Source organism: Pleurodeles waltl, chromosome 4_2, assembly GCF_031143425.1.
Source record: "Pleurodeles waltl isolate 20211129_DDA chromosome 4_2, aPleWal1.hap1.20221129, whole genome shotgun sequence".
Taxonomy (NCBI): Eukaryota; Metazoa; Chordata; class Amphibia; order Caudata; family Salamandridae; genus Pleurodeles; species Pleurodeles waltl.
Genome location: NC_090443.1, coordinates 72,333,871 through 72,346,001, shown reverse-complemented (window position 1 = coordinate 72,346,001; position 12,131 = coordinate 72,333,871). Strand labels below are relative to the sequence as shown.

The 12,131-nt window shown below is 43.3% G+C and overlaps 1 protein-coding gene across 2 annotated transcripts in view; it reads right to left on the bottom strand.

Moving 5' to 3' along the window:
* The window catches only part of STAT2 (signal transducer and activator of transcription 2), a 482,775-nt gene that overhangs the window by 20,299 nt on the left and 450,345 nt on the right, over nucleotides 1–12,131 (bottom strand). For both annotated transcript variants that reach the window (XM_069230705.1, XM_069230706.1), the window contains exons 21-22: nucleotides 4,666–4,854; nucleotides 3,592–3,649 (exon numbers count right to left, since the gene is read on the bottom strand). In XM_069230705.1, coding sequence (XP_069086806.1) covers nucleotides 3,592–3,649; nucleotides 4,666–4,854 — 247 coding nt within the window. The remainder of the gene's footprint in view (nucleotides 1–3,591; nucleotides 3,650–4,665; nucleotides 4,855–12,131) is intronic.

Genomic DNA, 12,131 nt, shown 5'->3' with positions numbered 1-12,131 from the left:
ACTTCTAACTCCCAGTGATCTGCAAAAAGGTAATAACCATTTTTTCCTCTGGGCTTCATACACTCGACAAAAAAAAGTGAGGTAGATCTTCTGGAAGGCCCTTGCATGCAGGGCACTCAATACTATGTTGGCCTACATTTGCCCACTTAGCACAGAAAGACTTGATACGTAGGGGCTGGTATCTGAATTGTAAAAACAGTTTCCTAGACAGAGTGGAAGTGATTTCATCAATCGTATCCTCCAAACTAGGGGACAGCTTGAACTCCAAATCCAGGGCCAGAGAGCCTCTATGCTGCTACCTATAGCTTCTTCATGTGCCATCTTGCCAGTGGGGTGATTTGATTGAGTTTCTGAAACCGAGCGCAAGGGCCCGAGGTGCTGCCCAAAAGTGATCCAATTCCAACTGCCTGAGCAAGAACCTTATGTGTCTAAACCAGGGTACCAGCTGGATGCAAGGGAGGGCTAATGCATCTTTAAGGGATGTTCTGTAGGCGTACAGGGCTGGTGAGGTCCACATTCTGTGGCAACAAAATAAAAGTTGGACCTCTACTTTTCCAACTAAATTTTCTTGAGTGCCAAATTTATATAAAGTGGGACCAGTGGAGTGTTATTTAGGAGTGCAAATAGCTGCCTAAGGAACCTATTCTCTGAAAGAGATAGGACACTACAATTGGCCTTGGCCCACATCTCTGCACCATATGGGACTGCACCCACAGCCTTTGTGCTATAAATGTCTATCACTGGAGCTGCTTTCTTGGAGCGGCTTTATTATAAAGCATTATATAAACACACGGCCACCAAAATGCATACTAAGGTACTCATGAATAGACTTGATGAATGGGTGACATATTTAACAGATTAGAATCACACTGGAGTGTTCAAGGGTGGGCAGAGACTATATAATCTATGTCAAGTTACACACTTAATAGAGAAGTCAATGTGGAAAAATATACCAGTTATCCTCTTAAGCTCGGATGCTGAGAAAACATTTGACCAAGTTAGCTGGGGCTTTCCAGGAAAGGTACTGAATGTCAGTCTCAGGCTTAACAGGAGAAAGTGGATACTTGTGGGATATGCATCCCCAACTGCTAGAGTGGGAGAGACCAGAGCTTTGACCAACTTAGTCTACCAAAGGACATGAGGTAGGAATGTTCATATCATTCCCATTTTTTGTACTAATGGTTCCACTGCCAGACAGAATAAGGAGAGCAAGGATTAAAGGCATCAGATTTAAACTGAAGAACACAAAATAAGCACCTTTACATATGATGTAATGCTAACTCTGGCTGACCCAATGAATTCAATCAACAAAACACTTGTTGAACTACAAGATTTCGAAAAAATCTAAGACTCAAAAAAAAAATTCAAACAGAAATCTGACACTAAGGGCCTGATAACAACCTTGGCGGATGGGATACTTCGTCACAAACCTGACGGATATCCCGCTCGCCGTATTACAAGTTCCATTATATCCTAAGGAACTTGCAAAATGGCAGGCGGAGTATCCCATCCGCCAAGGTCGTAATCAGGCCCTAAGTGTCTGGATTCCAGAAGAAATAAAGCAGGAAATAAGTGTGGACTGCCCTTTCTACTGGTCCACAGGAAAGACTAGATATCTGGGACCCAGCTTACTAACATGTTGACGGGAAATGTGCAAAGAATTGCCACTCCCTAAAGTGACAAATCCTGGAAGACTTAAAAAGGTGGCTACATCTGTACATTTCATGGCCAGGCAGAATAAATATATTAAAAAATAAAATTTTGCCTGGGCTGTTCTACTTGCTCCTAGCACTTTCAATGTGAATCCCAATAGAAGTCAAAATAATGCAGAGGACAATTATGACGTTTGTTAGGGTGGGAGGTAGGGCTAGAGTAAATGCATGAATTGGGAGGATAAGCATGCCCAGATGTCATTCACTACTTTCCTTTTTTTGTAGAGTGGACAGCATGAGAATGAGACAAGAGGTGGCTTCTGTAGGAAGCAGATCTCTTTGGAGTATGGCCTGGCTAATGAAAACTCTGACTGTGAAATGCCTACCTGCTATGGCAGTCAAAGCAGTGCTGTAGCTCTGGGACAGAATCACTGAAAAGGAGCAAGATCATTACATTCCCCTCCCCTAAAACTCATTTACAAGATAACTCACTCTTCACCCTAGGTTTTCAAGGGAAAACATTTAGGAGATGACAGAAGTGGGAATTGTTGCGACCTCTCAGACATTTTCCATGAAAAACAAATCAAAACTTGGACCCCACAAATAAGGCAGCAGCCACAAAAGATCAAAGCCCTGGGGAGAAATTTGTAAGAACACACCTAAAAACAAGGGGAATGTTCTTAGGCATTTATAAAGATATGAGAGAAGAACAAATTAAGTCATAATGGAGAAACCAAGAGAGGTGGGAGATAGCTCTGATAAAGGAAATCCCAGACAAGGAAGGGAGGATGCCCTAGAGAGTCTACAAAGTACTTCGTCAATGGTACCTTGCACCAAAAAGATCACATCACAGAATGCAAGAAGCAAATAATAAATGTCTGAAACGTGAGGCAGAAAGGTACGATGTCACATTAGGGAGGTGCTAGAATACCAAGAGCCAAATGAGCTGGGAATGATAATTCTGGATGGGGGTTGCCACCTAGCCAGTTTTTTTGTTTGTTTTTTTAACCGGCATAGCCAGTCCCAACCAGTACAAAAATTTGGAAAACAAATAAGATAGTATTTTTTTTAACACCCCCTCCTCCTCCCATTAGTATATCATTTGAACAGGAAATATAAGAAGAAAGCACTTAAAAATGTGGCCTGCTCCTCTAATGATCCCTGACTAGCACTTAAAGTAAACAAAGAGAGAAAGGCCATGTTTGAAATTATTACAGACTTTGTTCTAAAAATCTGCATTTAAGTATCAAGTCTGGGCCACTGCTGTATCCTAAAACATGAACAAATGGCCAGTATTTTTCTCAGGGAAAGTGGCACCCATATGCAGGCCTGAGGGATCAGAACTCGGATCAAGTACATATTACTCATAGAGCACTTCAGTGGCAAATGACAGGGGCGGGTAAGCCCCTAATTTCCCAAGACTGGAAGAGAAAGAAGAGCGCCCAATTTCAACGCAGTGGTTTTAGAAGCAATGGAAATGTTTGGCTTTTGAAAAACGAACCCAGGAATTCAGAAAAGAAGAGAAACGGTTTGGGAGGAAATGGAAACTCTGGTTACCTGGAACAAATTAAACATACGCACTATGCGCCTGTCAGAATAAGAGCACTACAACCACGTGATTACTAGCCTGCCAACAACACCCAACTAATCAGAAAATTATAGCAGCCCGAGAGAAAACAGCCCAGACACACTGATTGCAAAATAGATGAGTTATTTACAATTACTGCTCAAAGACTGATAGAAGAATCAATGAACACCAGCAAAGGGCGGAGAGAATTTGCATGCCAATATCAAACAGTACTTGACCGAGGGGAAAGTTATGGTCTCACCTGCAGGACTACTTCCAGTTCATCTGTGGGCACACCCAAAGGTATCACTACAGCAATCAGACTAAAATGCTATGGCAACAGTTTCTCAGTATGACAGAAGAGGAACTCACCTTTCAGATACCACAATAAGCCTGCGCCTCATATACCGCCTATACTCCTCCATGTTCTCTGTAACATAAGAAAGCAGAGACAGAGAATGAAAAAGTGAAAGTCATGAACTCTGTGGAGCCTGAGGTGAGACGAGGCCATGGTGAGGAATATGAATAAACTTGAGATGTCCCTTTCATGGCTACTAATCACAAATGGCTCCCTCCCTATTGCCACTGTACACCTTCTATGTACTGTTTTCTCACCCTTGTTGTTCCTCCACTTCCTTCCTTCCCGGACCCCACTGCATAGTTTAATCTGTCACTGAAGCTCCTTGTTACTTCCAAGTCCATCCCTTTCTGGATAGTATCCCTCCTTCCTTTACAGTGCGACATCCTTCCTACCTTTCCTACTTTTGACCCTTACCACAATGGAAGACCCTTCTTCCTTTGTTTCACTTTGTGTGAGGCCCTCCTTCCTTCTTCCCTGTCATTAGTTATTACTCCTTATTACTCCTTCCACTATCGCAGATCCCAGTATTTTCCTCTCCTCTTAGTCCTCCCTCCTCCAATCTCATTCCCCTTTTGTCCTCTTCCTCTTTCTCCTGCTGCATGGCCTTTCCTGCAGGCCATCCATATCCTGCTCTTACCATTCTTTCAGGCTCTCCCTTTATCGCCTTTTCTTCTCGCCTAACCAGTAAACTTTATTTTCTACCTTTCTCACAGCCTTCCTACTTCCTTCCATCACTACACCTTACATCTTCACCACCATTTCACAGCCTATATCCCGAGGGACTGTTGATTGTCCCTCCCCTCCCATCTGCATGGGCTTTCTTATTTCCTTCCTGCAAGGCCTCTTGTCTATCATTTCCACAGCAGAACTTACCTTTGCGAGAGCCCTCTCTTTCCTTTCCTGTTTCTCCCCTCACCCAGTGCTGCCTGGTTAAGTCTCACTGCTGACTAACCCCTGGGCCCTCATTTCACAGATCCTCCGGTTACAGATAACAGGTCACACCACCTCCTACATGCCCAAATCACAAGGAAGTGTTGGGTCATTTATCACCTTTCAAAGCAGGACAAGTGGCAGACAGAGCTCACCTTCATTGTACTCCGCATAGTATTTGCCAAAGGCCTTGTCCTTGGGGATGTCCGGGTACAGATACAGAAGGGAGGTCTCTGGAATGTTCTCCTCCACTAAGGTCTGGTAGCTGCGAACAATCTCGGGCAGCGGGATAGATGACAGGTCACGCTTGGTGTATGGCTCAACGGAGCGCACAGTGGGAGATCCTGAGGAAATTGAAGGCGGTAGAGCAGCAGGTTACCACACAGAGCATATGAATGACAGAACAGTGAGGGCAGAGGTGAGAATGAGAGAGGGAAAGCCTGCTTTAAAATGCAGGACTCTTACAGCTCTAGATCCAGAAGGCAGCAATGGGTTATGAATAAAAAGGGGCTTGGTCACCACAGTTTGATAGTTGTGTGACATAAAAGATTGTGTGAACTGGAGTAGAGAAGTGTCTGCACTGCGGTCAATTAATGTCTTTCAGCGGTTTTATGACTAAAGATTACCATTGAGGCTGTAAATATATCGGAGTGTACATCCGCGGTAGGGGTTGTTGAGATCTATGCATGGAGGAGAACGTAGTGCATGGTCAATAAGTAAATTGATTATGCTGTTGTAAACAAACAATTTTTGAACTTTTTGTTGAGAGGTATTGCCTCTCCCTGAATGGAGGCTAACACTTCAGAGATTGTCACAAACCCTTGTGCTTGCATCCCTTATTCATTATATCTTTTTTTATGCATGTCCTCGCTGGCTTTTGCTTCCTTGTATGAGAAAACAAGCATTTGTAATACAATAGGTCTCGAGTTTGCTTCAGTTAGAGCTATTGGCATTGTAAATGCATAACTGGGCTTTTCTTGCAACATAAATTGGTCAACCCTGCCGCATGATTTGGTCCTCTCTGCCACATAATACCAGTGGCCCTGCATATAACTAAAGCACTTTTATTTACCTTTTTCCTCTATTGTCAGAAAAAAATGAAAACATTGCATTATTTATTATATTTTTTATATTATTTTGGAGACTCCCCAATCTAGTGTGGGGACCCAGAGATGACCTGGACAGAAAGAGCACATCGTGCGGTGAGTAATGGGCAAACATTTTTGTAAAAGGAATGCTCCACAAAGCATTATGGGGCAAGTTTAAAAGTGGAGCTAATATTGTAGTATCTTGATTATAATGCTCAGAAGAGCCACTAGAAAAATAACATTTGTAGGAAACATGGTCATGTAACCATATATTAAGCCCCTAAAGCAGTGCTTAATTTGTGCTTGTTGTTTCCGGGGCAGGGCAAAGGCACTTATTTTTCTGCCTCAAGCATTTACTGCGAACAATATAGGAAAGACAGAGGAAGCGAAAAACGAAAAAGCATCACAATGGGAGAAAGCAGAAAGCTGTTAGAGTGAGCTGAAGGGGCAGGGAGTGGCGGTAAATGGATAGAAGAGGCCTGAGATGGCTTCAGGATCACACTGCCTCAGTATTCCATGTTCGCACATTTAATTGCAGCAGCCGAGTTTTTAAGAGGAGGGCTTTGGGCACCGGCACCTTTTTATTTACAAATTGAGCACTGCCCTAAAGGGCATAACCACTTGAAAACAGAATGGCAGAACATAATGCAATGTAACCATATATTTAGCCCCTAGTGGGCGTAGTCATTACACTTTTTCAGGCCTAGCAGGCCTGCTAGAATAATATTACAAAAAAGGCCCTTAAAACACAAACTATGCCCAGCTGTAAAACAAAAGCTCCAGCCATAAGAGAACTTAACAGAACATTGAATGGTGGGGTGGAGGGGGGTGTGGGTGGTTATTCCCCCCGCCCTAAAACCTAGTATGGGCACCCAGAGATGCCCTAAACAGAGTGCGCTGTGGTGAGATGGTGGTACCATTGTCCTAGGACCATCACATGGTGAGTTATGGGCAAAAATGTTATGTAAAAGGAATGCCCCGCAAAGCATTACGGGGCAAGTTTCCAAGTGTAGAAAATATTGTAGTATCTTGATAGTAATGCTCAGAACAGCCCCTGGAGAACACCATAATGAAAATTACATTTATAAGAAACATTGTCATGTAACCATATAGTACGGCATGAAAACAAAATGGCAGAAAGTAATGCAGTGTAACCATATACGTAACTCCAAAAGGGCATAGTGGCTTACAAATTTTCAGGCCTAGCTGGCCAACTGTAATACTATTACAAACAAGGCCCTTAAAACACAAACTACTCTCAGCTGTAAAACATAAGTTCCAGCCATGTGAGAGCTTAAAAAGACATTGGATGGTGTAATGTACATAACCAGAAACAAATATCCTGTATTACCAAGAGGAGGAGTCACTCCATCCTGTGACTCCAAAACCTTCTTTGAAGAAAAACAACTTGTAGTACTCCAAGCCCAACACTAGATGGCAGACTTATGCAAAGCATATGTATCTACAGCTACACACGCCATCAAACACACATATGTGTGTGTATATATATGTATGTATGTGTGCGTGTATATATATATATGGAAAATGTCACTTACCCAGTGTACATCTGTTCGTGGCATGAGTCGCTGCAGATTCACATGCTGTGCACAGTCCGCCGTCTGGTGTTGGGCTCGGAGTGTTACAAGTTGTTTTTCTTCGAAGAAGTCTTTTCGAGTCACGAGACCGAGGGACTCCTCCCCTTTCGGTTCCATTGCGCATGGGCGTCGACTCCATCTTAGATTGTTTTCCCCGCAGAGGGTGAGGTAGGAGTTGTGTATATTAGTAATAGTGCGCCAATGCAATGGAATGAATACTTATGTACATAATAAAGGTTTAAAGTAATATATTTACAAATGTACAATTGTTTAAGATCTACTTCTAAACGGCTACAGGCTCCCGGGGAGGCGGGTGGGCGCATGTGAATCTGCAGCGACTCATGCCACGAACAGATGTACACTGGGTAAGTGACATTTTCCGTTCGATGGCATGTGTAGCTGCAGATACACATGCTGTGCATAGACTAGTAAGCAGTTATCTCCCCAAAAGCGGTGGTTCAGCATGTAGGAGTTGAAGTAGTTTGAAATAATGTTCTTAGTACAGCCTGACCTACTGTGGCTTGTTGTGCAGTTAACACATCTACACAGTAGTGCTTGGTAAATGTATGAGGCGTAGACCAGGTTGCTGCCTTACATATTTCGTTCATTGGAATATTCCCTAGAAAGGCGATGGTAGCTCCTTTCTTTCTGGTTGAGTGTGCCTTTGGTGTAATAGGCAGCGCTCTTTTTGCTTTAAGATAGCAGGTTTGAATACACTTAACTATCCACCTAGCAATGCCTTGTTTTGAAATTGGATTTCCTGTATGAGGTTTTTGAAAGGCAATAAATGGTTGTTTTGTCTTCCTAATTTGTTTTGTTCTGTCAATGTAGTACATTAGTGCTCTCTTGATGTCTAATGTATGTAGTGCTCTTTCAGCTACCGAATCTGGCTGTGGGAAGAACACTGGTAATTCTACTGTTTGATTCAAGTGGAACGGTGAGATAACCTTTGGTAAGAATTTTGGATTTGTTCTTAGAACTACCTTATTCTTGTGTATTTAAATAAATGGTTCTGGTATGGTAAATGCCTGAATCTCACTCACTCTTCTTAGAGGTGTGATGGCAATGAGAAATGCAGCTTTCCACGTTAAGTATTGCATTTCACAAGAATGCATGGGTTCGAAAGGTGGACCCATGAGCCTTGTTAAGACAATGTTGAGGTTCCATGAAGGAACAGGTGGTGTCCTTGGTGGTATAATTCTCTTTAGGCCTTCCATAAACGCTTTAATGACAGGTATTCTAAATAGGGAAGTTGAATGAGTAGTCTGCAGGTAAGCAGATATTGCGGTGAGATGTATCTTTATGGAAGAGAAAGCTAGATTTGATTTTTGCAAATGTAGTAAATATCCTACTACATCTTTTGGAGATGCGTGCAATGGTTGAATTTGATTATCATGGCAGTAACAAACAAATCTTTTCCATTTATTTGCATAGCAGTGTCTAGTGGAAGGTTTTCTAGCTTGTTTTATGACCTCCATACACTCTTGTGTGAGGTCTAAGTGTCCAAATTCTAGGATTTCAGGAGCCAAATTGCTAGATTCAGCGATGCTGGGTTTGGATGCCTGATCTGTTGTTTGTGTTGTGTTAACAGATCTGGTCTGTTGGGTAGCTTGACATGAGGTACTACTGACAGGTCTAGTAGTGTTGTATACCAAGGTTGTCTTGCCCATGTTGGTGCTATTAGTATGAGTTTGAGTTTGTTTTGACTCAATCTGTTTACTAGATATGGAAGGAGAGGGAGAGGGGGAAAAGCGTACGCAAATATCCCTGACCAATTCATCCATAGAGCATTGCCTTGGGATTGATGGTGTGGAAACCTGGATGCGAAGTTTTGGCATTTTGCGTTTTCTTTTGTTGCAAATAGATCTATTTGAGGTGTTCCCCAAATTTGAAAGTAAGTGTTCAGTATTTGGGGGTGAATTTCCCATTCGTGGACTTGTTGGTGATCCCGAGAGAGATTGTCTGCTAGCTGGTTCTGGATCCCTGGAATAAATTGTGCTATTAGGCGAATGTGGTTGTGGATTGCCCAATGCCATATTTTTTGTGTTAGGAGACAAAACTGTGTCGAGTGTGTCCCCCCCTGTTTGTTTAAATAATACATTGTTGTCATGTTGTCTGTTTTGACAAGAATGTATTTGTGGGTTATCATGGGTTGAAATGCTTTCAACGCTAGAAATACTGCTAACATTTCTAAGTGATTTATGTGAAACTTCCTTTGATGTATGTCCCATTGTCCTTGGATGCTGTGTTGATTGAGGTGTGCTCCCCACCCTGTCATGGAAGCATCCGTTGTTATGACGTATTGTGGCACTGGGTCTTGGAAAGGCCGCCCTTTGTTTAAATTTGTACTGTTCCACCATAGAAGCGAGATGTATGTTTGGCGGTCTATCAACACCAGATCTAGAAGTTGACCCTGTGCCTGTGACCATTGTGATGCTAGGCATTGTTGTAAGGGCCGCATGTGCAATCTTGCGTTTGGGACAATGGCTATGCATGAAGACATCATGCCTAGGAGTTTTAATACCATTTTTGCTTGTATCGTTTGTGTTGGATACATGGCCTGTATCACCTTGTGAAATGTTTGAACCCTTTGTGGACTTGGAGTGGCTATCCCTTCTGTTGTGTTGATTGTCGCTCCTAAGTATTGCTGTGTTTGACACGGCAAAAGGTGTGACTTTGCATAATTGATGGAGAAACCCAGCTTGTGAAGGGTCTGTATGACATACTTTGTTTGATGTGAACACCTTGTTAGCGTGTTGGTCTTGATTAACCAGTCGTGTAAGTAAGGGAACACGTGTATCTGCTGCCTTCTGATATGTGCAGCTACTACTGCCAGGCATTTTGTAAAGACTCTTGGCGCAGTTGTTATTCCGAATGGCAACACTTTGAATTGGTAATGTATTCCTTTGAATACGAACCTTAGGTATTTCCTGTGGGAAGGATGTATCGGTATGTGGAAATACGCATCCTTTAGGTCTAATGTTGTCATGTAGTCTTGCTGTTTGAGCAGTGGGATTACGTCTTGTAATGTGACCATGTGAAAGTGGTCTGATTTGATGTAGGTATTTAGTGTTCTGAGATCTAGTATTGGCCTCAGAGTTTTGTCCTTCTTTGGTATTAGAAAATACAGTGAGTAAACTCCTGTGTTTTTCTGTAGGCTTGGTACTAATTCTATTGCGTCTTTTTGTAGTAATGCTTGAACTTCTAGTCCTAGAAGATCTATATGCTGTTTTGACATATTGTGTGTTTTCGGTGGGACGTTTGGAGGGAATTTGTGAAATTCTATGCAATAGCCATGTTGGATAATTGCTAAGACCCAAGTGTCTGTTGTTATTTCTTCCCAAGATTCGTCTTCCCCCCACTGGTGTTGTGTGATGGGGTTGTGTGACTTGTGAGTCACTGTTTATTTTGAGGGGTTTTGGGACCTTGAAATTTTCCCCGACTTCTTGGGAATTGGCCTCCTCTATATTGTCCCCGAAAACCTCCCCTTTGATATTGACCCTGGTAGGTAGGTGGTCTTGTCTGTGAAGTGTTGGTTTCTGTGGGTTGACCCCTGAAACCCTCCCCGAAAAGGTGTCTTCCGAAATGTGCCTCTGCTCTGCGGGGAGTAGAGTGCGCCCATGTCTTTGGCTGTATCGGTGTCCTTTTTTAGTTTTTCAATGGCAGTGTCTACCTCTGGCCCAAACAATTGCTGTTCATTAAACGGCATATTGAGCACAGCCTGTTGGATTTCGGGTTTGAACCCAGAAGTGCGCAGCCAAGCGTGTCTCCGTATTGTGTTTATTGTCCTTGCAGCTGTATCGGCTGCATCCATGGAAGACCGTATCTGATTGTTCGAGATACTTTGTCCCTCTTCCGCCACTTGTTGCGCTCTTGTTTGGAACTCCTTGGGAAGGTGTTCGATGAGATGTTGCATTTCATCCCAATGAGCCCTGTCATATCTTGCCAAGAGTGCTTGCGAGTTGGCGATACGCCACTGATTTGCTGCTTGTGCTGCAACTCTTTTTCCTGCTGCATCAAATTTGCGGCTCTCCTTGTCCGGAGGTGGTGCGTCGCCTGATGTATGAGAGTTGGCTCTTTTACGAGCCGCCCCCACAACTACTGAGTCCGGTGTTAGTTGTATTGTAATAAATATTGGGTCTGTGGGAGGTGCCTTATATTTTTTCTCCACCCTTGGAGTTATGGCTCTGCCTTTAACTGGCTCCTGAAATATTTGTTTTGAGTGCCTTAGCATTCCTGGGAGCATGGGAAGGCTTTGATACTGGCTATGGGTGGAGGACAGGGTGTTAAAGAGAAAGTCATCCTCAATAGGTTCCGAATGTAGTGAGACAATGTGGAATTCGGCTGCCCTTGCTACCACCTGTGCATATGATGTACTGTCCTCAGGTGGTGACGGTTTAGTTGGATATGAGTCTGGACTATTGTCAGACACTGGGGCGTCGTAGAGGTCCCATGCATCGGGATCATCCTGGCTCATTGTGGTATGAGCTGGTGAGTGCGTTAGTGGTGGAGTTTGCGCCGGTGATGCATGTGTTGATTGTGGTGGAGAAGGTGGTGGTATTACTTTCTTTACCACATTTGCTTGTGGTTGCTTGTCCCCTTGTTGGAAAACAAGTTTCCTTTTCATCTTGATTGGGGGAAGAGTGGTTATCTTCCCTGTGTCTTCCCTGTGTCTTCCTGGATGTGAAGCCTCCTTTGAGTGTAGTCAGTTTCTACAGTTTGAAGCTCTTCACCAAATCTATGCAATTGGGTGTTTAGTCCCTGTTCCTCTGTATAGGAAGTTCTTTTCGGTTCAGAGGCTTTTTTCGGTACCGAAACCGTTTCGGTAGGCTTTTTAGGCTCCGAAGAAGATTTCTTGGATTTCGGCGTGGTATCTCGGTGCCGAATATCTTCGGTGCCGCTGTCTCTGCGCCGAATTGTCTCGGAGCCGGTGTCTCG